At 40.9% G+C, this 22,396-nt stretch overlaps 2 protein-coding genes across 8 annotated transcripts in view; one reads left to right on the forward strand and one right to left on the reverse strand.

Moving 5' to 3' along the window:
* The window catches only part of LOC107523312 (zinc finger protein 14-like), a 517,712-nt gene that overhangs the window by 456,765 nt on the left and 38,551 nt on the right, over nucleotides 1–22,396 (reverse strand). The window lies entirely within an intron of this gene.
* LOC103127428 (zinc finger protein 709-like) overlaps nucleotides 1–22,396 on the forward strand; it is a 393,603-nt gene that overhangs the window by 19,986 nt on the left and 351,221 nt on the right. For 6 of the 7 annotated variants that reach the window (XM_060181660.1, XM_060181665.1, XM_060181663.1 and 3 more), the window contains 2 exons: nucleotides 2,316–2,442; nucleotides 2,553–2,616. In XM_060181660.1, the coding sequence (XP_060037643.1) occupies nucleotides 2,316–2,442; nucleotides 2,553–2,616 (191 nt within the window). Of the gene's footprint in view, nucleotides 1–2,315; nucleotides 2,443–2,552; nucleotides 2,617–3,628; nucleotides 4,845–4,940; nucleotides 5,079–22,396 lie in introns of those variants that run through there. The other variant, XR_009547312.1, reaches the window with a different exon arrangement.

Raw genomic sequence — 22,396 nt, forward strand, 5'->3', positions numbered from 1 at the left:
TAAAAAATAAATGGAAGAAGGGGCCGGGTGGTAGCACTCCTGGTTGATCGCACATGTTGCAGTGCAGAAGGACCTGGTTCGAGCCCCCGGTCCCCACCTGCAGGGGGAAAAGCTTCATGTGTGGTGAAGCAGGGCTTCAGGTGTCTCTCTGTCTCTCTCCCTCTCTATCTCCCCCTTCCCTTTCAATTTCTGGCTGTCTCCATTAAATAAACAAAGATAATAAAAAATAAAAGAAAGAAAGAAATGGAAGAGAAAAAAGTATCACCTTGACTTTAGACTTTTCCTTTTTGAGGAGATATATATCCATCATAAATTCTACTAGTGAATATAGACATGCATAGATATAACTGATTTCTGGATACATTTATTTCTAATGCCTCATCTTTTTTTAAAAAAATTTTTATATTTATTTTCCCTTTTGTTGCCCTTGTTTTTTATTGTTGTTATTATTGATGTTGTCGTTGTTGGATAGGACAGAGAGAAATGGAGAGAGATGGGGAAGACAGAGAAGGAGAGAGAAAGACAGATACCTGCAGACCTGCCTCACCACCTGTGAAGCGACTCCCCTGCAGGTGGAGAGCTGGGGGATCTAACTCGGATCCTTGTGCAGGTCCTTGCGCTTTGCGCCACGTGCGCTTAACCCACTGCGCTACCACCCGACTCCCCCTCATCTTTTATAACAGCAATTCAGGATCTAAATTTTGAAATTTTCTTTATGTATCTTCAGAAAACTGTTGGTTAGCTACTTTTCACAAACTTCTAGTTCTGTTTCCTATAAACATAATACTGGATAAGAGTTTGGAGAGTTTTCTGCAAAGGTCTATATCTTTAGTAAGTAAGTTTCAGTGTAATTCATCTAAACTTGGTCACCTTTTTGTTTAAAAGAAGAAAGTGGTCTATGATTACTTCTGGTCTTTTTGCCCTTGTTGAAATCATTTGGCTTACATGTATACTGTTTTTATGTATTTTTAATTCATTCAGTTTAGATAGAGTTGTTCAAAAGGGAGGGGAGAGATAGAGAGATAATTAAACCTTCCTCACTGCTTCACCACATTTGGTACATAGAATGACAGGAATTATTTTTGGGACCTCATGCTTCTAAGTTTAGCACCCACTCACTGAATCACCTGCTGGACTCCTTTCTTTCCTTTTTTTCTTTGATTGAGGAAAAAGAAAAAAAGAAGTGGCACAGACAGGTGATACATCTTCACCATTGCTTCTCTTCTCATTAATCTTTCTCCTTGAAGTTGTAAAAAAGGAGTTAAAAAGGACCACTGTGCATGGTAATGTGTGTGCTCAACTGAGAGTACTGCCCAGCCCCTGCCTCTTTTTCTTTCTATTAATTAAAAAAAAAAAGTCAGTATAAATTCATAAAATTGTTGTGATAAAAAAGTCACTTTTTATTTTTATTTAGTAAATATAAGCAAGTAGCTACATTGTCTGTTAGGATACCCTGGTCTTTTTTTATTATTATTTTTATTATCTTTACTTATTGGATAGAGAAAGCCAGTAATCAAGAGGGAATGGGGCTATCGAGTGGGAGAGAGACAGATACCTGTAGCCCTGCTTCACCACTCGCAAAACTTTCCCCCTGCAGGTGGGGACAGGGGTGCTCGAACATGGGTCCTTTCGCACCATAATGTGTGCACATAACCAGGTGTACGTGCCCTATACCCTGACCTTTTAATAGTAGCATCACTTCCATTTTCCACAAAGTCATTACCAAGTACTTTATTATTAAATCAACTTACACAGGGAGCCATCTCTTGTTTTTGTTTTTTGGGTGTTTTTTTTTTCTTTTGTGATACAGAGAGAAATGGTGCTCATGCTACAGAGTCCAATGCTATAATACCAATCATTATATCACCTTATAGGCCATGACAGTGATGTATTTTATGAACAAGTTATGCAATATATGTTTGCAGATTAAATAATCAGTGATTTCATAAAATTGAGAGTGGCTGTCTAATATGTTGTCAGTATGAAGTGTTTTTTTTTTAATTTTATTAATTTTCCCTTTTGTTGAACTTGTCTTTTTGTTGTTGTTGATGTAGTTATTATTGTTGTTATTGATGTCATCATTGTTGGATAGGAAAGAGAGAAATGGAGAGAGGAGAGGAAGACAGAGAATGATAGTCACCTGCAGACCTGCTTTCACTGCTTGCAAAGCGACCTCCCTGCAGGTGCGGAGCCGAGGGCTTAAACCAGTATCATTATGCTGGTCCTTGCTCTTCACACCACGTGTGCTTAACCTGCTACGCTACTGCCCAACTCCCTGAAGTGTTCTCTCATATAAATATATTCACATATTTTAGTGCTCAGTGACCTATGAAGATGTAACTGTGATATTCACTCAAGAGGAGTGGACACTATTAAATCCTTCAGAGAAGAAACTCTACAGAGATGTGTTGTGGGAAAACTATTGGAATTTTCTCTCAATAGGTAATTATAATCTTCATTCAGTCGTCAATTAGAAGTCATTTTTGTCCACCACTATTCACCAATGTAAATTAAATATATATAAATTGTTTTTAATACTTTTTTATTTTTAGGAAAATTACTAGAGGAACATTCCACCAATAAGCAGCAGCATAACCACCAAGGAAGTAGACAAAGGTATTTCATAATACAGTCATTTTAAAGTAATTAAAATTTATGATCATTGATACCAGTAGATAATTCTTAAGCTATTTCATCAAAAATGATACCATGAATATGTTATGGAGAAGTTGGCAAATGACTTAAATAGTGATAGATGTCTAAGATTCTCATTTTAATCACTGGCAACACATGTACCATAGTGATGTTCTGGATTATCACTTTTCTCCACTTCATAGAAAAATCTCTCCCACAAATAGTAAACAAATGGAAACTATAAGAAATAGATCAGTGGGGATTTGGGCAGTAGTGCAGGGGGTTAAGCATACGTGGCACAAAGTGCAAGGATGTGTAAGGATCTGGTTTGTACCCCCAGCTCCCCACCTGCAGGGGAGTCACTTCACAGGTGAAGCACGTCTGCAGATGTCCTATCTTTATTTCTCCCTCTCTGTCTTCTCCTCCTCTCTCCATTTCTTTCTGTCCTATCCAACAATGATGACATCAATAACTACAACAATAAAACAACAAGGGCAACAAAAGGGAAAATAAATAAATATAAAAAAAGAAATGTACCAGTGAAACTCAGTGTTTATGAAGTAGTATGGTTGAAAAGAGTAACCATATCTTTTATAAATGAATAACTCTAATTTTATAATATTTATCTGTAGTCCTTAGTAGTGGAGAATTTCAAAACAAAGACACAATATGTTGTTAACAAAGGTATTTCAATAAATAAATTCAAAATAACTAAATTATTAGTTATTGTCTAATGCATTTATGTATTATATGAAGAGATTTAGTATTTACCAAAATTTTCTTTGAGCTTTGTCTTATTTTTAGTACTATGTCTTTTTATAATTTTAAAATATTGTCCTTATATTGTCAGTATAATAATTTCAGTCAAATATTTTGACAATGTCTGTTTTTTTTGGGTTCTTTATAATAATGGCTTACATTTTCCTTAAAAAAAAAAAAAGAATGTTTTTGTTTTCATTAAGGTATCATTAAGTACCTTCTCACTATTTTACAGTAATATCGTCAGTTATCTTCAGCTACATGAAGGAACTCACAATGGAGAGAAACCCTATGAATGTAAACAATGTAGTAAAACATTCAGTCGGGCCAGTTATCTTCAGAGACATGAAAGAACTCACAGTGGAGAGAAACCCTATGTATGCAAACAATGTAGTAAAGCATTCAGTTTGGCCACTCATCTTCAGAGACATGAAAGAATTCATAGTGGAGAGAAACCCTATGAATGTAAACAATGTAGTAAAGCATTCAGCCAAGCCAGTAATCTTAGGGTACATGAAAGAACTCACAATGGAGAGAAACCCTATCAATGTAAACAATGTAGTAAAGCATTCAGTCGGGCCTGTAATCTTCAGAGACATGAAAGAACTCATAGTGGAGAGAAACCCTATGAATGTAAACAGTGTACTAAAGCATTCAGTCGGGCCAGTGGTATTCAGAGACATGAAAGAACCCACAGTGGAGAGAAACCCTATGAATGTAAACAATGTAGTAAAGCATTCAGTCGGGCCAGTCATCTTCAGAGACATGAAAGAACTCACAGTGGACAGAAACCATATGAATGTAAACAATGTACTAAAGCATTCAGCCAGGCCAGTAATCTTAGGGTACATGAAAGAACCCACAGTGGAGAGAAACCCTATGAATGTAAACAATGTACTGTAACATTCAGTCGGGCCAGTCATCTTAGGGTACATGAAATAACTCACAGTGGAGAGAAACCCTATGAATGTAAACAGTAGAAAAGATAGAATAAAATCAATGGAGCCAGTATCACTTGACCATGATTCACTTCAGTCTGTGTTACACAAGCTCCTGCACTAAATGTGGTTCCCAGATCAAATTGATGGGGTTTACAGTTAACAATATATGGTTATATATCAGCAGAGTTCATAATTAAAATCACAGGGAAACAAGTCTTTAGACCCTGAAGCAGAACTAAAGTGACCAGAGGATGTGCAGATGTTTTGTAGTGGGCAGAATAGGCCCAGTGAATTGTAGTCGTGGCTTATTTCACTAATCAACCAGTTGAAAGATGACAACCATATGACCTCACTCAAGTGCAATTCATATAAGTGAGGCTCCAGAACTTGCTGAAAAGAAAGATTAAAAAAAACAACAACAGAAACAAAGGGACTGTTTCTAATACATTATAAGAATTGTAATGGTTATCTTTGAGAAACGGGACATAAAACTTTGATATTGGGTGTGGTGTGGAAACATACTCTATAACTTTACTGTCATTCCACTACTAATCTCAAATAAACAGCATAAAATCATCTTGATATATTTTGAATTGTTCATCTGAGTATGACATTTATATATTCACACATTTATACCCAAACTATATATACCTCTGAATTGCCTTGTTCATCCCAAAATACTATTTTCCATTTAGAAATGCCAACCTAATTATCTAGCTTGGACAATAAAAGCATCTTCCCTTATTTTTCATTCATAAATGTAATCATAGCATGAAGATGGCCTGCAGCCTCCTAGAAGGTGTCAGTGTATTGGTTGGTTTGAATTAGAGGCTTCATGGTGTGGCGGTAGGAACATTTTTCTAAACTTAAAAGCATCAGGTTTCTTGATCAGATATGTCAATTATCAGTGCTGTCATAGGCTGACAGGAAGAGCTGCTCCCACTCTGAAGAGGCACCACATATCTCTCCATGCCTCACCTGGGCATGCCAGTCTTTGACAATACAGAAAATAAACTCCATCACTTAAAAGTGTAGAACAATGGCTGCTTCCTCATAGTTGCAAAGTGGAGAGACCATTCTACAGATCTGGCCTGTTGTTCACCTAGAGTCCAAGGTTAGTGTGGGCAGGGGCTAGGTGTCCACAGCAGCCTTGTCCTTAGGCCTGGCAGTCTGCAGGGCTGGGACCTCCAGGGACTGCAACTGTGCTTGTCTTCCTCTGGGAGGGAGGTCAGTCCTGATTCTTTCCAGGGGGGCTTGAACCACATTCTGGGAGAGCAGGAGTGTCCCTTGTAGTTTGCCTCTCCACTATGTGGTCAGTGTCCTTTGACTGAAGCAGGCCACAGTCCTAGTTCAGGATCATGGTTGGGGAAATGCAGACCCCTCCTAAAGGAGGGCTCATGGGAAGATGTGTGTGGCTAGGAGGAAACAGTGGGGCTACCTCTGCAGTCAGCCCAATCGCCACTTAATTCACATATGGGGGCTTTTTTATATTGTAATTATAGTCATTATTGAGTATGTGGATGCTTAGAAGGTAGAAATGACCTCTGACACTTGAGGAGCAGCACCAAGGACATCACTCTGATTGTCCTGGTCAGCACAATCTTGTAGTTCTCTGCCTGTGGAGGAGTCATGAGCTTACACTCTACTCTACACAAGAGGCTTGGTCTCTTTAGGAATCAGAGTGGTTTACCCAGACCTGGGTCCTAGGACAGGAAGGGTCCTCATGACTTCTGCTGGTTCAGAAGTAGATAGATTTTATCTCATCATCATACTGATAATTACCTCATCTTAGTTACCCTCTGCACAAACCAGTACATCACTTAATGTGGGGCAAGCCTTGGATGGCCTCTCTTGACTACCCCATGCCCACCAGTCTGTCGACCACCAGAAAGGTGTCATAGGGGAGGAAGAGAACAAGCTGTGGTGGAAGTGAGTATGCAGAGTGACACACTGGTCACTCGACACTACGGCAGGGGATAGCGTATTTATTGGGTTACACGAAGGTATTCTTATACTCGAACAAGCAGGCAGAAAAAAGGGAAGTATTGTCAGACCAATCATTGTAAAGGTCAATATCATGAAGTGGGAACAAACTGGGGACAGGGAATTTGCAGTCTTAACAGGAATGGGCTGGGGCAAAGGCTGATGCATTCTCAATGGGTACACTATTTATAGCAACACCCTTTTGTCTGCAGGAAATGGAAGCTTAACTATAATCTGCAAAAGTTTCCATAAATAGCTCTTGCCCTTGAGCCAGGTTAAGAATACTGGCAACCAGGCCAGCTAGGGAGAGGGAGGAGGGGCAGGGAGGCTTTTTTGGGTAAACTTATACCAGTCTCTGAGAGATACTTGGGGTGTCAGCCCTGCTCGATCTGCCATATCTCCACAACTTAAGTCATGATTCAAAAAGTAGACTTTTATTCACAACACCTCTTGCTTGTACTGATGAAACACTGGACACTCACCAAGCTGAGGAGGACTGCATATGCCCCACTTACAATACAGCTACACTCTCCCAAATAGAGTGCCCAGTAGGCAGGACTGGGAAGGAGTAGGTCCCACCCTAGGTCAGCTTCTGAGGATGCTCTGCTTTTCCAGCTGCAGCACAAAGGAAAGCAGCAGACAGCAGGTGACTGTCAATAAACCTTTGGCTTTCACATTGTGGAGACTGCACACCAAGATGCCATTAGATCTGGGGTTTGTGAGCCCTTCCTGGTTCACAGGGGCATTTTCTTTCTGGGTCTCCATCTGGCAGGGAGAAATAGCCTCTGCCTCTCTAAAAGCATGCGGAATCTGAGGAGTGGATTTCTATTCAAAACATTTTTATGAGTGTGAACCTTCTTTTATGTTTTTCTTTCATATGCAGTGCTTTTAAGTGAACCCAGGGCCTCTGATCACTCACAACACTACTGCTGATCTGCCTTTCCAATCAAACTTTCTCTTCATTTCCATGAGGCTTTTATCCTAGATAAACTGGCAACTTCTCATACCAGCTGCAAGTATTTATTGCAAATGACAAGTCAGTCTTTCAAGTTAAAAAACACTTATCTGTCAAAATTTTGATGGTGAGAACCTCGTCTTATGTTTCCATTGTGATGACATTCATATTGACAGACACTATTGACTGTCAGACCAATTGCACAATGAAATATATCAACAATCAAATTGTGTCAGTTATGTGTTCAGGAGCCAGGTAGTGGTACATCTGGTTAAGCAAATACATTACAGTGTGCAAGGGATGTGATTCAGCCCTGGTCCCCACCTGCAGGAAGAAAGCTTCATGAGTGCTGAAGCAAGGTTCTGGTGTCTCTCCGTCTTCTCTATCCCCCTCCCCTATCAATTTTGCTCTGTCTAGCCAATAAATAATGTGTCCACACCATAAGCATCAGCTAAAATGTAACCAGCACATGGGTGGAAGAGGTGCTCACAGTGTGACTTTGTGAGTAAATTCATGTAAATGGAAATTCCATTAACTTAGTCCTATATTTTGCATCTTGACCATTGTTTGCTATATTTCCCCATATTACCGAACACTCAGTTATCTGAAAAGAATATAAATTACCCTGTCTTTTCCTGTTCTGTAACAGTGGGAGATGATTTTCTTTCCCTACTTCAGTATACACCTTATGTCAGATTGAATGTGAGCACAGTATCCATCTGCGTTATGAGTTGTAAATATGGAAAAGTTTTCCATAGTCACTAGGAGTGTCATACTGAATATTTAGTCCTTTTTCCTAGAAATATTAGCACTTGGGTTAATAAATGGTGACTGCAATACTGTGAAAAGAAACACCTATTTTCCATTATTACAAGTTTAATTGAGTAGGAAAACACTAGAGGATGTAACATGATTCTTATTCTCAGAAATTACCATGTCATAACTGAACTAAAATATTTGTTTACAGTGAAGCAGGTCTGCAGGTGTCTGTCTTCTCCCCCCTTCTCTGTCCCCCCTTCCCTCTCAATTTCTCTCTGTCCTGTCAAATAAAAATGGAACAAATGGCCTCTAGGAGCAGTGGATTCAGTGTGTATGCACAAGCCCATGCAATAACCCTGGAGGGAAAAGAAATAGAAAAGAAAAAGAGAAAGAAAGAAAACTTCCAATGGAGAGGATGCAATTCAGAACTCTGTGGGAACTGTGTGGAATTGTACCCATGTTAACTTACAATCTTGTTATTATTACAATCACTAACAAATTACATCACTAATAAATTAATAAATAAACTAATAAATTACATCACTAATAAATTAATATTTTTTCTAAAGAAAAGAAAATATTTGGTTAAGTCATCCAAACATTCAATAGTACTTGACACTGATACTGATGAGAACTGCAGAATCAATGAACTTTGGTATAAACATGAACGGACACATTGCCATCATTCAGTGCCAATCTTTGGAGAAAGCCCCCAGAGTTAAATGGATGAGAGCCATCATCCATCATCTGTGAATTAACAGAGTGTGGGCATGAGACTCACAGCTGTTGTCAATAATGGCTCCAAGTACTTTAGGTGAGCCCAGGAAGAAAGGAGGTTTCTGGGTAATTAACCAGGGTGGAAACATAGTGTTGGTGAGTGGAGAGGTGTCAAGGTATATTCTGTGGAGTGTCTAGTGGGGTCCTACAGTCAGCGGTCCCAGCTAAAGGGGATTTATGGGAGTCTGTACGGTTGAAACCCTTGAGTACAAAGGAAGCATCCAATTGGTCCCCACCTGCAGGGCTTTACAAGTGTTGAAGCAGTGTTGCAGGTGTCTCTTCGCCCCTCTGCCTCTCCCCCTTCCCTCTCAATTTCTTGCTGTCTCTTTCTATCTAATAAATAAATAAAGGTAATTAAAAAATTTTTAAAAACACTACAAAAATGGGAATAGATGGAAAATTCCTGAAGATAGTGGAGCAAACCTACAGCCAACATCATACTCAATGGTGAAAAACTGGAAGCATTTTCCCTCATATCAGGTACTAGACAGGGCTATCCATTATCACCATTACTATTTAACATAGTGTTGGAAGTTCTTGCCATAGTAGTCAGGCAGAAGTAAGGAATTAACGGGATACAGATTAGAAGAAAAGAAGTCAAACTCTCCCTATTTGCAGATGACATGATAGTATATATAGAAAAGCCTTAGAAATCCAGCAAGAAGCTTTTGGAAATCAGGCAATACAGGAAAGTGTCAGGCTACAAAATTAACATACATCTGGAACAACAAAATATACCCCTTTGTGGGCTGCCATAGGACCTTTCCCTCACCTTGGATCAACAATGGTAGAGAATGATCCATCCTCTGAAGGGAGGGTAGAGAACATAGTCTATGCCACACCTGAAGAAGATGGGTCGATATTGTGGCAGCATGGCATGTTCCTACTCATGACCACAGAATGTAAGCTCAGATCTATAGGGACTGCAGAGATCACACAGGCTCCTAAGCTAAGTATGGGCCCTAGATCACATTAAATCTATGGAGTTTATAGTCAACAATATTTATACACTGTGGGACTATGTGAAAGCTTGGTAGAGCTTAGGGGAGCTCTCCCATCCTTGGATGGAGGTCTGGAAGGACACCTCACTTGTTAGCCTCTCTCCCTATAGAGATGAGCCAAGAGGTAAAAATCTACTGGACTCAGTTTCTCCTTGTTAGTCTCTCAAGCTCACAGAAAGCCTACCAGCCTCTAACACTTAGTTTCCCCTGGTAGCAGGCCAAATGGTTGCCTGCTTTAGGGTTCACTCAAAGTTCACACATCCACTTCACCTTTTGATAAAAAAAGAGAACACACTCTATCATATACCACCACACTACCAGGTAGTGAAACACTGTTTTCTATTTCCTTGTGTCCTTTGATATCTGTGATTTACATCAAGCTTTGTTTTTCTTCTTCTCTTCCTCACCTTACTGGTTTAACCCCTATGCTTCTCTCAAATGCCTTTGGATAATTAACTTACCTGCATCTTGGAGACTAATCGTTTTACCTTTATGTATCTCATCAATTCTTGTCATACCAGCCCCCTACCATAGGGGCAAGCTGACCTTTAAGAAACCTGTAATTTCTGACAGATGTGAAAAATGTTCTTTGTTTAACTCTCTAGATAAACTTGTACCCATCACCAAATAAATGAATGTTCATACCAGAATATTCCCCTATGTCTCCTGAGTTGCGCAGTCCCTAGAACCGGCAAGGGAGGGTTGGAGGCTTACCCCCTGGTTGGAGACACTCCACATGAGTGCAGGCAATACAGCTTTCCCATATATGGGGACTAGTCTCTTCCCTGATCCAGCTTTCTGGTCGTTTGTCCAGCCATGATATCATCTCCCCATAAAATAACTTGGATCCACTGGCATATCAGATTTCAGGCTCAGTGGCAAAAAGAAAAGGGGAAAATTTGTATAGCCACAGACCCTTTGAAATATGCCTACTAGCTATCTACAAAATAGAGGACCTCCACTTCTGCATCTGCACTATTCCAGTCCTTAGGTCCATGACAATTTGTTTGGCTATGTATGTTAACTCTTTTTAACCACCATGTTCCAGATGTTAGCATGATGCCGACCAGACTTCCCTGGATAGACAACCCCACCAATGTGTCCTGGAACTCTGCTTCCCCAGAGTCCTGCCCCACTAGGGGAAGACAGAACCAGGCTGGGAGTATGAATTGACCTGTCAACGCCCATGTTCAGTGGGGAAGCAATTACAGAAGGCAGACCTTCAACCTTCTGCATCCCACAATGACATTGGGTCCATACTCCTGGGGAGTTAAAGAATAGGAAATATATCAGGGGATGGGATGGGATATGGAGTTCTGGTGGTGGGAATTATATGGAGTTGGACCCCTTTTATCTTATGGTTTTGTAAATGTCTCCTTTTTATAAATAAAAAATTAAAAAAGAAAGAAAATACAATTTAACATTACATATAAAATATACCCCTTCAAACCTTAATGATATACGAAATTTGTTTAACGTTTAATATGCTAGTGTGGTAGTGAAATGGCATTAAAAAAAAGAAATGGCATTTCACCTTTACTGTCTCAACCCAGATTTGTGTACAATCCCCATCACCTGCTAAAATTAGTGCACTGAGGTGTCTTTCTCCCATTCATCTAGCTTTGTCTATGTCTCTTTTTTTATTCTGAAGAAAATTAATGGAGCTGGATGGTGGCACATCTGGTTGAGTGCACATGTTACACTGTATGGGGACCCAGTTTGAACCGCTGATCCCCATCTGTAGGGGAGGAAGTTCTGCAAGTGGTGCAATGGGACTACAGGTGTCTCTCTGACTCTCCCTATCTCCCCCTTCCCTCTCAATATCTGGCTGTATCTATCCAAGAAATAAATAAAAAGGTTATAAAAGTAAACGAGGGGGTCGGGCGGTGGCACAGTGGGTTAAGTGCACCTGGCGCAAAGCACAAGGACCGGTGTGAGGATCCTGGTTCGAGCCCCCGGCTCCCCACCAGCAGGGGAGTCGTTTCACAGGCAGTGAAGCAGGTCTGCAGGTGTCTTTCTTTCCCCCTCTCTGTCTTCCCCCTCCTCTCTCCATTTCTCTCTGTCCTATCCAACAACAAAAAAACATCAACAATGGTGATAATAACCACAACGAGGCTACAACAACAAGGACAACAAAAGGGGGAAAAAATGGCCTCCAGGAGCGGTGGATTCATGGTGCAGGCACCGAGCCCAGCAATAACCCTGGAGGGAAAAAAAAAAGTAAAAGAAACAGGGAGTCAGGCATTAGTGCAGCAGGTTAACCACAGGTGGTGCAAAGCGCAAATGCAACAAATGCTGTAGAGGTTGTGGGGTCAAAGGAACCCTCCTTCACTGCATCTGGGAATGTCAGTTGGTCCAACCTCTATGGAGAGCAGTCTGGAGAACTCTCACAAGGCTAGAAATGGGCTACCCTATGATCCAGCAATTCCTCCCCTGGGGATATATCATAAGGAGCCCAACACACCTATCCAAAAAGATTAGTGTATACCTATGTTCATAGCAGCACAATTTATAAAAGCCAAAACCTGGAAGCAACCCAGATGTCCAACAACGGATGAGTGTCTGAGAATGTTGTGAAAACATGAAATGCACATGATAAGACTGGTGAGATGTGCTTTGTGAAGTCCTCGGTGTAAAATGTAAGTCTAGAAAAGTCTACACTAAGAGGGTAAGTCAACTATGAATTTAATAGCCTGATTGAAATTAATCACAAGTGAAAAAGGGAATAAAGATGAGTGGAGGTAAGTGTAATTAAAAATGAAGAGAACTAACAAAACCAAATTTAATTTTAAAAGAAAGCATGCCGAATTGTCAGAGTAACAACAGGAGAGAGCTGAGAAAGAGAAAATGAAATTCAGAAAACTTAAGCAAAGGCATGTAGCTTGCACACATGCTATAGTATTTTCAGGTCCGAACACTGGAGTAAGCACCCTGGCCGGTGCTTTGCCCAGGCCGCCCTGTCTGGTGCCTCCAGAAATACATTCTAGGAGCCAAGGGCAGGTGATGATGCCCAGTGCCCAGGGGTCCTGAGAGAACTCCATCACTAAGGAGGCAGGCAGGCCTAACAGGCTGGAGGAGATTGAGGTGATGGCGCTCAGCAGGAGGAGGCTCTGAGGTCCCCGCTCCTCTCCCAACTTGGCTCCAGCACCTGCTTGTTGCCTCAAGCCCCATCTCTGGATCAATGGCCTTGCCAGTAGTGCTGAGACTCACCTCAGTCTCAGCTCTGGCAGCACAGGGAGCGGCATCAACCAGCTCTGAGGCCTGGCTGCATCCCCACCTGCCAGTGTCTGACTCAGACCCAGATGCAGCCTTGACTCCCAGGAAGCCCAGGAGGTGGATGTGGATGTGGACAGGGCGGTCAGTGCAGCCTGGATGCAGGGAGCACAGCACCCAGGGCTTGGAGAAGCGTGTGCACTGGAGGCTGTTCACATGATCTCTACTGAGACCTGGATCCTTTCTTCTGATGCATCACTTCCAGAACCATAAATTATGTGAGGTGGTCTCTGTATAATAATGATTCTTTGAACAGTTTTAATATGTGTCTCTTCACCCAAGTGTGATGGAGGTGAAATCTACCTGGGAACTGGCTGATGAATTTGAAGAGGAAGTTGTTCCTCAAGTGGTAGTAATGACTCCTCTTTCAGCTTGGTGTTGTGCTCTCCCAAGAGCTCTCTTGGTTTATTGGAGACCCATGGGTATGCTGTCACCAGGTTTGAAAAACTTCAGAGAGTTCCACATCTTTCGGTTTTGGATTCTCACCCTGTTCACTGTTCTGAAGATCCTCTCAACAGTATGCGTTACAACTCCTTGTTCCTCTAGTCTGAGGAAAAGCAAAGTAAAAATTGTATTAAATGTCATTTGATACTTTCAGAGTTCCCTATGTATTCTTAATTATCTTTGATGGTAACAATTCTGGTTTGGAGTAACATGCCTATTTATAAAAATGTGTATCCAGGGTCGGCAGAAGAGCTTGTTTGTGTGATGTGCTGCTTTGCCATGGGTATAATACAGCTTTGAGTCTGGCTCCCACCACAGTGAAGGATGCTTTGGACATGAGGTCTCTTTCACTGACTCTCCTTTTGTCTTTCTCTCTCTCTGTGTGTGTGTCCATCTGAAAAGAATATCCTGGAGCTGTCCTTGTGACTACAAGAACAATGGGAACCTGGGATCACAGTTTACTCATGACATGACAAAATAGTAGTGTTCAGAAATAACTCAACTAGAATTTCAGTTTTGGTCTGTTTCCAAATTGAGATACTGAAGGATGATTGCCTTGAGGGGATGCATCACACAGACTTTTTTTTTAATATTTATTTATTTATTTTCCCTTTTGTTGCCCTTGTTGTTTAACATTGTTGTTGTTATTGATGTCGTTGTTAGCCCAGACAGAGAGAAATGGAGAGGAGGGAAGCCAGAGAGGGGGAGAGAAAGACAGACACCTGCAGACCTGCTTCACCGCCTGTGAAGCGACTCCCCTGCAGGTGGGGAGTCAGGGGCTTGAACCGGGAATCTTCCGATGGTACTTGGGCTTTGCGCCACATGTGCTTAACCCTCTGTGCTACCGCCTGACTCCCTACACTTAGACTTTACTACATCAATAGAAACGCCACCCAGCAGAGCCTTTTTTAAAAAATTTTTTTTATTATTTCTTTTATTTATTTATTCCCTTTTGTTGCCCTTGTTGTTTTATTGTTGTAGTTATTATTGTTGTTGTCGTTGTTGGATAGGACAGAGAGAAATGGAGAGAGGAGGGGAAGACATACAGTGGGAGAGAAAGATAGACACCTGCAGACCTGCTTCACCGCCTGTGAAGGGACTCCCCTGCAGGTGGGGGGCTGGGGTTCGAACCGGGATCCTTATGCCGGTCCTTGTGCTTTGCGCCACCTGCGCTTAACCCGCTGCGCTACAGCCCGACTCCACAGCAGAGCCTTTATTCCTTTCAGCTTTTCACAGAACTTCTCCCCATTTGACTTCATCAGACACTACTTCCTCATTTTTAGTACTTGGTTAATGCACATAGCCTCATTTAAATGAATATTATCCAGAAACAAAACATCTCCTTCATCTGATCATCAAAAGAGCAGTCTCTATGACACCAAATCCTTCTCTATTACAAGTTGGCCCTTGGGAGCAGTTTTGGGTCAGACAGTAGGTATGTTCTTAGAGAAAAGATACCAAATGCGGTATACCAAGGGTGTGAACTTTCAGAAAATTACTGTAGTTTAAAACTGAGTGATAGGGAAGAGATAGAGGGAGAAGAAGGTAAGTAGGTAGAACGAGAGCGAAGGAGAGATAAAAGGAAGTGAAAATAGATAAATAAGAGAGGGGAAAAAAGAGGCAGGATTATTAGGGGGAGTTGACCAGGAAAAACTGAATCCAATTCTACCAGGTGCTGTAACCTTTATGACCAGAAGCCTTTGTTTTGCTCCCACACTGAGTAGGGAAGAAACACCTGAGGACATCAGACTCCCCAGTTTGGATGCAGGGCTGAGAGGCAGCCGATCATATCTCAATTGCTTTAGAAAAAAATAAAACATAGGCATCTATAGCTTTCCAAGAAATTAAAAATATAACTTTTGGGTTCAGGAGATAGCTAATGATTGTCATGTCTGAAGATCTGACTGTTCATATTCAATCTCAAGCTCCATCAAAAATCAGATTTGAATAGTGCTCAGGTATCTCTCTATTTCCCTGTTTCATTGAAAATGATAAATCATTAAAAATACAAATTTGTGGCTATGGGATAGTAATAAAAATAAGAATGACCCCACACCTATGGACATCGAATCTTAAATGAGGAAATGGGAGTCTCTTCAACAAATGGTGTTAGAAAAAAAAATGGGTTCAAGTCACTGTTCCTCACTTGCAGGGAAAAAACTTCACAACTGGCAAAATAGGTCTGCCTGTGTCTCTCTTCTCCCTCTCGCTGATCTGTAACCCTCTCAATTTCTCTCTGTCTTATCCAGTAAAGTAAAAAAGTAAAATGCAAAGAAATTGAAAACATCCTTATACAAATGTACTTATTTATTATATTCACATTAATTCCCTTTGCAGATTAATTCAAACTTAAGTTCCATCAAGAGAGTAATAAATTTTCTATTAAAGTGTAGCACAGTTTATAAGAAATTGTTCCAAGAAAAAAAATTCTAAAAATCGATAAAATCAAGTGGTTTAAAGTAATATTCCGAGAGTGCCTAGCTGGTGTAGTGGCTCTGCCCTTGGACTCTGAGGCAGACAGAGCTTCAGGTTCAGATCCTGTCACCAGAAGCCCATGGTTCTGGAGAAAGAAAAACAAGATTTCTAAGGGAATCAGGCAGTAGTGCAGTGGGTTAACTGCAGGTGGTGCAAAGCACAAGGACTGGGATAAAGATCCTGGTTCGAGTCCCTGGCTCCCCACCTGCAGGGGAGTCGCTTCACAAGCTGTGAAGCAGGGCTGCAGGTGTCTATCTTTCTCTTCCCCTCCTCTCTCCATTTCTCTCTGTTCTATCCAATGACAACAATAATAACTACAACAATAACAACAAAAAAACAAGAGCAACATAAGGGAAAAATAAATAAAATATTTGATATCTAAAATATTTTTTAAAATTCAAAAACTAAAGTAATATTCCAGAGGTAAAAATGCCTACCACACTGGGGGTAATTTATAAAGTCATGTAGGATTTTATAAATATATTTCTGTAACTTTGATAGGATGCATTTTAAAGATACTCCTCATCTTCATTTTGTGGAATTTTTACATATAAAATGGAAATATTCACAAGACTATAGGCTAAAAGGGGTACAATTCCACACAATTCTCACTACTGGAAATCTGTATCCCATCTCCTCCCTTGAAAGCTTTCCTATTCTTTATCCCTCTGGGAGCATGGACCCAGAATCATTATGGGGTGCAGAAGGTGGAAGGTCTGGCTTCTGTAATTTCTTCTCCACTGAACATGGCATTTTCAGGTTGATCCATACTCCCAGCCTGTCTCTCACTCTCTCTATTGAGCAAGTCTCTGGAGAGGTGGGGCTCCAAGACACATAGGTGGGGTCATCTGCCCAAGGAAGTCAGGCTAGCATCATGGTAGCAGCAGAAACCTGGTGGCTGAAAATAATTAAGATATAAAGCAGAAAAAAATTGTTGACTAATCATGAACCTAAAGGCAATAGTATTGTAGATGAAGATTTGGAGTCTCTGTTTTAGAAAAAGCTAGTAGGTCTATTTTAGGTATAGTCCAAGATCTATTGAGGTATATTCCAAGGTATATTCACATGACTTGGCTTGTTTTTGCTGGAACCTGACAGCTAACATGCAGGTGGACCCAAGGTAATGTCTGGGGAGGTGGTGTCATAGTTGGAAAAAGGACTAGAAAGCTGGATCAGAGAAGAGAGTAGCTCCAAAATATGGGGAAAGAATATAGATATTGTTAATTATAAAACCCATCAATTTGATCTGGATCCCATACTCACAAAAGGGGCCTGTGTACCTCTGTATCCCAGTTAAGTCTGAGCTCAGCAATCTGTGGTCATGGCTAGGAACATACCAGGCTGCACTGATTTCAGGACCCATATTCTTAGAGGGGTAGAGTATGTTGCCCGACCTCTTTTCAGAGAATGGAATGGCCCCTACCATTGTTGATCCACATTGATGGTGATGTCCTATAGGGACCCACAAAGGGGTACATTATGTTGTTCCTGATGAAGATGACCAGTGACAGTGACACCCCTGTATGCTGGTCACATTGGAGCTGATGCTTCACTGTGTGATCACATTATTGACACACTCTTTTTTGTAAATTTATTTTTTATTTAAGAAAGGATAAATTAACAAAACCATAGGGTATAAGGGGTACAACTCCACACAATTCCTACCACCAATCTCCATATCCCATCCCCTTCCCATTCTCTATCCCTCTGGGAGCATGGACCCAGGGTCATTGTGGATTGCAGAAGGTGGAAGGTCTGGCTTCTGTAATTGCTGCCCCGCTGAACATGGACGTTGACTGGTTGGTCCATACTCCCAGTCTGCCTCTCTCTTTCTCTAGTGGGGCGGGTCTCTGGGGTAGCAGAGCTCCAGGACACATTGGTGGGGTCTTCAGTCCAGGGAAGCCTGGCCGGCATCCTGATGGCATCTGGAACCTGGTGGCTGAAAACAGAGTTAACATACAAAGCCAAACAAATTGTTGAGCAATCATGAACCCAAAGGTTGGAATAGTAGAGAGGAAGGGGTGGGGGGGGGGTACTCACTGCTAACTCTAGTGTACTTCTGCTTTCAAGTATATATTTTGCACTTTTTTATGGATACGTGTGAACATATGCTCTCTCTCACAGAACCTGGTCTATATCTAGGTTTTGGGACTTTGTTAGAAAGTGATCCACCTGGGATGGAATTAGAGAATGCTATGAAAGGAAAGGTCTCACCCGAGTAATGAAGCTGAAGGGTTGTCATTCCACACCTGAAGTCTCTGGACACAGTCTGAGCTGAAGCATGTTGAGATGGCAATCGTTGAGTTGATTAGGTTGCGATCGGCTGATGCAATGTTATTTGATATGGATTGGGAGAGGCATGTGAGAAAGTGGGCCCTAGCCTAAGGTTCCAGGACTGGGAGAAATATAGGCTCTATAGTGGAGATGTGATGTTCCTGCTGTCTTAGGGTTCAAAAAGACAATGGCTAGTTAATGTTATCATCACATTATTTGGTAATTGGGTTAACTTTAAAAAGTCCTTTTGTTAGGGTTTGCTGTATAGTACCCAGTATCCTGTAAATAGTTGTGCCACTGGTTGCCTCTGATCTACTTGGTCTAGGCTTTTGACTGAGTTCACATATCAAATACACAGCCTATATATTAATAAGACTCAGTATGTGTTTTAAAAACTTCAAGACATACAATTAATTTCCCCTCTCATATTAATTAACTAGTGATTTATATGACTACACTTTAATAGGAGTGTGCATAAACACCATTCCCGCCACCAAAAGACTGTGATCCCATCCCACCCACCCACCCCTACCCCCCACTGGCCCAGGAAGCCGCATGTCTACTCCTCACCACAGAGTTTTTACTTTGGTGCCCTACTTTCAATTTAGTCAGATCCTGCTTTTAGTTTCCCTTTCAGATCTTCTTCCTCAACTTCTGTTGATGAGTGGGATCATCCCATACTCATCTTTATCTTTCTGACTTATCTCACTTAACATAATTCCTTCTATCTCTGTCCAATGGGTCAGAGAAGGTGGGTTCATTGTTCTTGATAGCTGTATAGTACTCCATTGTGTATATATACCACAGCTTTCTCAGCCACTCATCTGTTGTTGGGCACCTGGGTTGCTTCCAGGTTTTAGCTATTATGAATTGTGCTGCTATGAACATAGGAGCACACACCTCTTTTTGGTTGGGTGTTATGGAGTCCTTGGGGTATAAACCCAGGAGAGGAATTACTGGATCATATGGAAGGTCCATGTCTAGCCTTGTGAGAGTTCTCCAGACTGCTCTCCACAGAGGCTGGACCAATTTACATTCCCACCAGCAATGCAAAAGGGTTCCTCTGTCCCCACAGCATCTCCAGCATTTGTTGCTGCTGTCCTTTTTGATGTATGCCATTCTTACAGGAGTGAGGTGATATCTCAATGTTGTCTTAATTTGCATTTCTCTGACAATCAGTGACCTAGAGCAGTTTTTCATGTTTGTTAGCCTTTTGGATCTCCTCTGAGGTGAATGTTTTGTTCATATCCTCTGCCCATTTTTGGATGGGGCCATTTGCTTTTTTGGTGGTAAGTTTGCTGAGCTCTTTATATATTTTGGTGATTTCGTTTCTTGTCTGATGTATGGCATGTGAATATCTTCTCCCATTCTGTGAGGGGTCTCTTTGTTTGTTTAATAGTTTCTTTGCATGTGCAAAAGCTTTTCAGTTTGATGTAGTCCCATTGGTTTGTTTCTGCTTTAGTCTTTCTTGCAATTGGGTTTATTTCATCAAAGAAGTCCTTGAGGTGTAGGTGGGAAAGTGTTCCACCAATGTTTTTCTCTAAGTATTTGATTGTTTCTGGTCTAACATCCAGATCTTTGATCCATTTGGAATTGATTTTTGTTTCTGGTGAGATAAAGTGGTTCAATTTCATTCTTCTGCCTGTTACAACCCAGTTTTCCCAGCACCATTTATTGAAGAGAGCCTTCTTCTTCCATTTAATGCTTTGGCCCCCTTATCAAAGATTAGCTGTCCATAGGTGTGGGGATTTATTTCTGGGCCTTCATTTCTGTTCCACTGGTCTGTGTGCCTATTTTTGTTCCACTACCATGCTGCTTTGATGATGATGGCTTTATAATATAGTTTGAGATCTTGGAGTGTGATGCCTCCATTTCTGTTTCATTTCATCAAGATGTTTTGGCAGTTCTAGGTGTTTTCAGGTTCCAGATGAATGATTGTAGTGTTTGTTCTATTCTCTTAAAGAATCTTGGTGGAACTTTGATGGGTATTGCATTAAATTTGTATATGGCTCTGGGGAGAATATTCATTTTGATGATATTTATTCTTCCAATCCATGAGCATGGGATGTCTTTCCATTTCTTGGTATCATTTTCTATTTCCTTGCGTAGCAACTCATAGTTTTCAGTATACAAGTCTTTCACTTCTTTGGTCAACTTTATTCCTAGGTATTTTATTGATTTTGCTGAAACAGTAAATGGGAGTGATTTCTGGTTGTCTTCTTCTTCAGATTTAGTGTTTGTATAAAGAAATGCCACTAATTTTTGTACATTGATTTTGTAGCCTGACACCTTGCTATATTACCTAATAACTTCCAGCAGTTTTCTGCTGGTTTCTTTAGGTTTTTCTATGTATACTATCATATCATCTGCAAATAGTGAGAGCTTGACTTCTTCCCTTCCAATCTGTTTTCCTTTGATTCATTTCTCTTGCATGATTGCTATGGCAAGAACTTTCAATACTATGTTGATGAGTAATGGTGACAATGGACAGCCCTGTCTAGTCCCCAATATGAGGGGGAATGCTTTCAGCTCCTGTCCATTGAGCATGATGTTGGCTGTAGCTTTGCTATGTATAGATTCCACTATCTTGAGGAATTTCCCATCTATTCCCATTTTTTGTAGAGTTTTGAGCATGAATGGGTGTTGGATTTTGTCAAAGGCTTTCTCTGCATCTATTGAGATAATCATGTGATTTTTGGCTTTGCTTTTATTGATGTGGTGAATGACACTGATTGACTTACAGATGTTGAACCAGTCTGCATTCCTGGGATGAATCCCATTTGGTCGTGATGAACAATCTTTTTGATATATTGTTATATCCGGTTGGCCAAGATCTTGTTTAATATTTTGGCATCTATGTTCATCAGAGATATTGGTCTGTGGTTTTCCTTTTTTGTTGTGTCCCTATCTGACACAAACTATCAGATACTTAGATGAAAATGTTGACAGAACTCTTTTCCGCATAAATTTTAAAGATATCTTCAATGAAACGAATCCAATTACAAAGAAGACTAAGGCAAGTATAAACCTATGGGAATACATCAAATTAAAAAGCTTCTTCACAGTGAAAGAAACCACTACCCAAACCAAGAGACCCCTCACAGAAGATGAAGAAGATCTTTACATGCCATACATCAGATAAGAGTTTAATAACCAACATATATAAAGAGCTTACCAAACTCAACAAGACAACAAATAAACCCATCCATAAATGGGGGGAGGACATGGACAGAATATTCACCACAGAAGAGATCCAAAAGTCAGAGAAACACATGAAAAAATGCTCCAAGTCTCTGATTGTCAGAGAAATGCAAATAAAGACAACAAGGAGATACCACTTCACTCCTGTGAGAATGTCATACATCAGAAAAGGTAACAGCAGCAAATTCTGGAGAGGGTGTGGGGTCATAGGAACCCTCCTACACTGCAGGTGGGAATGTCAATTGGTCCAACCTCTGTGGAGAACAGTCTGTAGAACTCCCAGAAGGCTAGAAATGGACCTACCCTATGATCCTGCAATTCCTCTCCTGGGGATATATCCTAAGGAATCCAACATATCCATCCAAAAAGATGTGTGTACACATATGTTCTTGGCAGCACAATTTGTAATAGGCAAAGCCTGGAAGCAACCCAGGTGTCCAACAACAGATGAGTGGCTGAGCAAGTTGTGGTATATATACACAATGGAATACTACTCAGCTATTAAAAATGGTGACTTCACCATTTTCAGCAGATCTTGGATGGACCTTGAAAAAATCATGTTGAGTGAAATAAGTCAGAAACAGAAGGATGAATATGGGATGATCTCACTCTCAGGCCGAAGTTGAAAAACAAGATCAGAAAAGAAAACACTACAGAGCCTATATTTCTCCCAGTCCTGAACCTTAGGCTAGGGCCCATTTTCCCACATGCCTCTCCCAATCCATATGATATAATATTGCATCAGTCAATCGCAACCTAATCAACGCAATGATTGCCATCTCAACATGCTTCAGCTCAGACTGTCCAGAGACTTCACGTGTGGAATGACAACCCTTCAGCTTCATTACTCGGGTGAGACCTTTCCTTTCATAGCATTCTCTAATTCCATCCCAGGTGGATCACTTTCTAATAAAGTCCCA

Source organism: Erinaceus europaeus, chromosome 23, assembly GCF_950295315.1.
Source record: "Erinaceus europaeus chromosome 23, mEriEur2.1, whole genome shotgun sequence".
Classification (NCBI taxonomy): Eukaryota; Metazoa; Chordata; class Mammalia; order Eulipotyphla; family Erinaceidae; genus Erinaceus; species Erinaceus europaeus.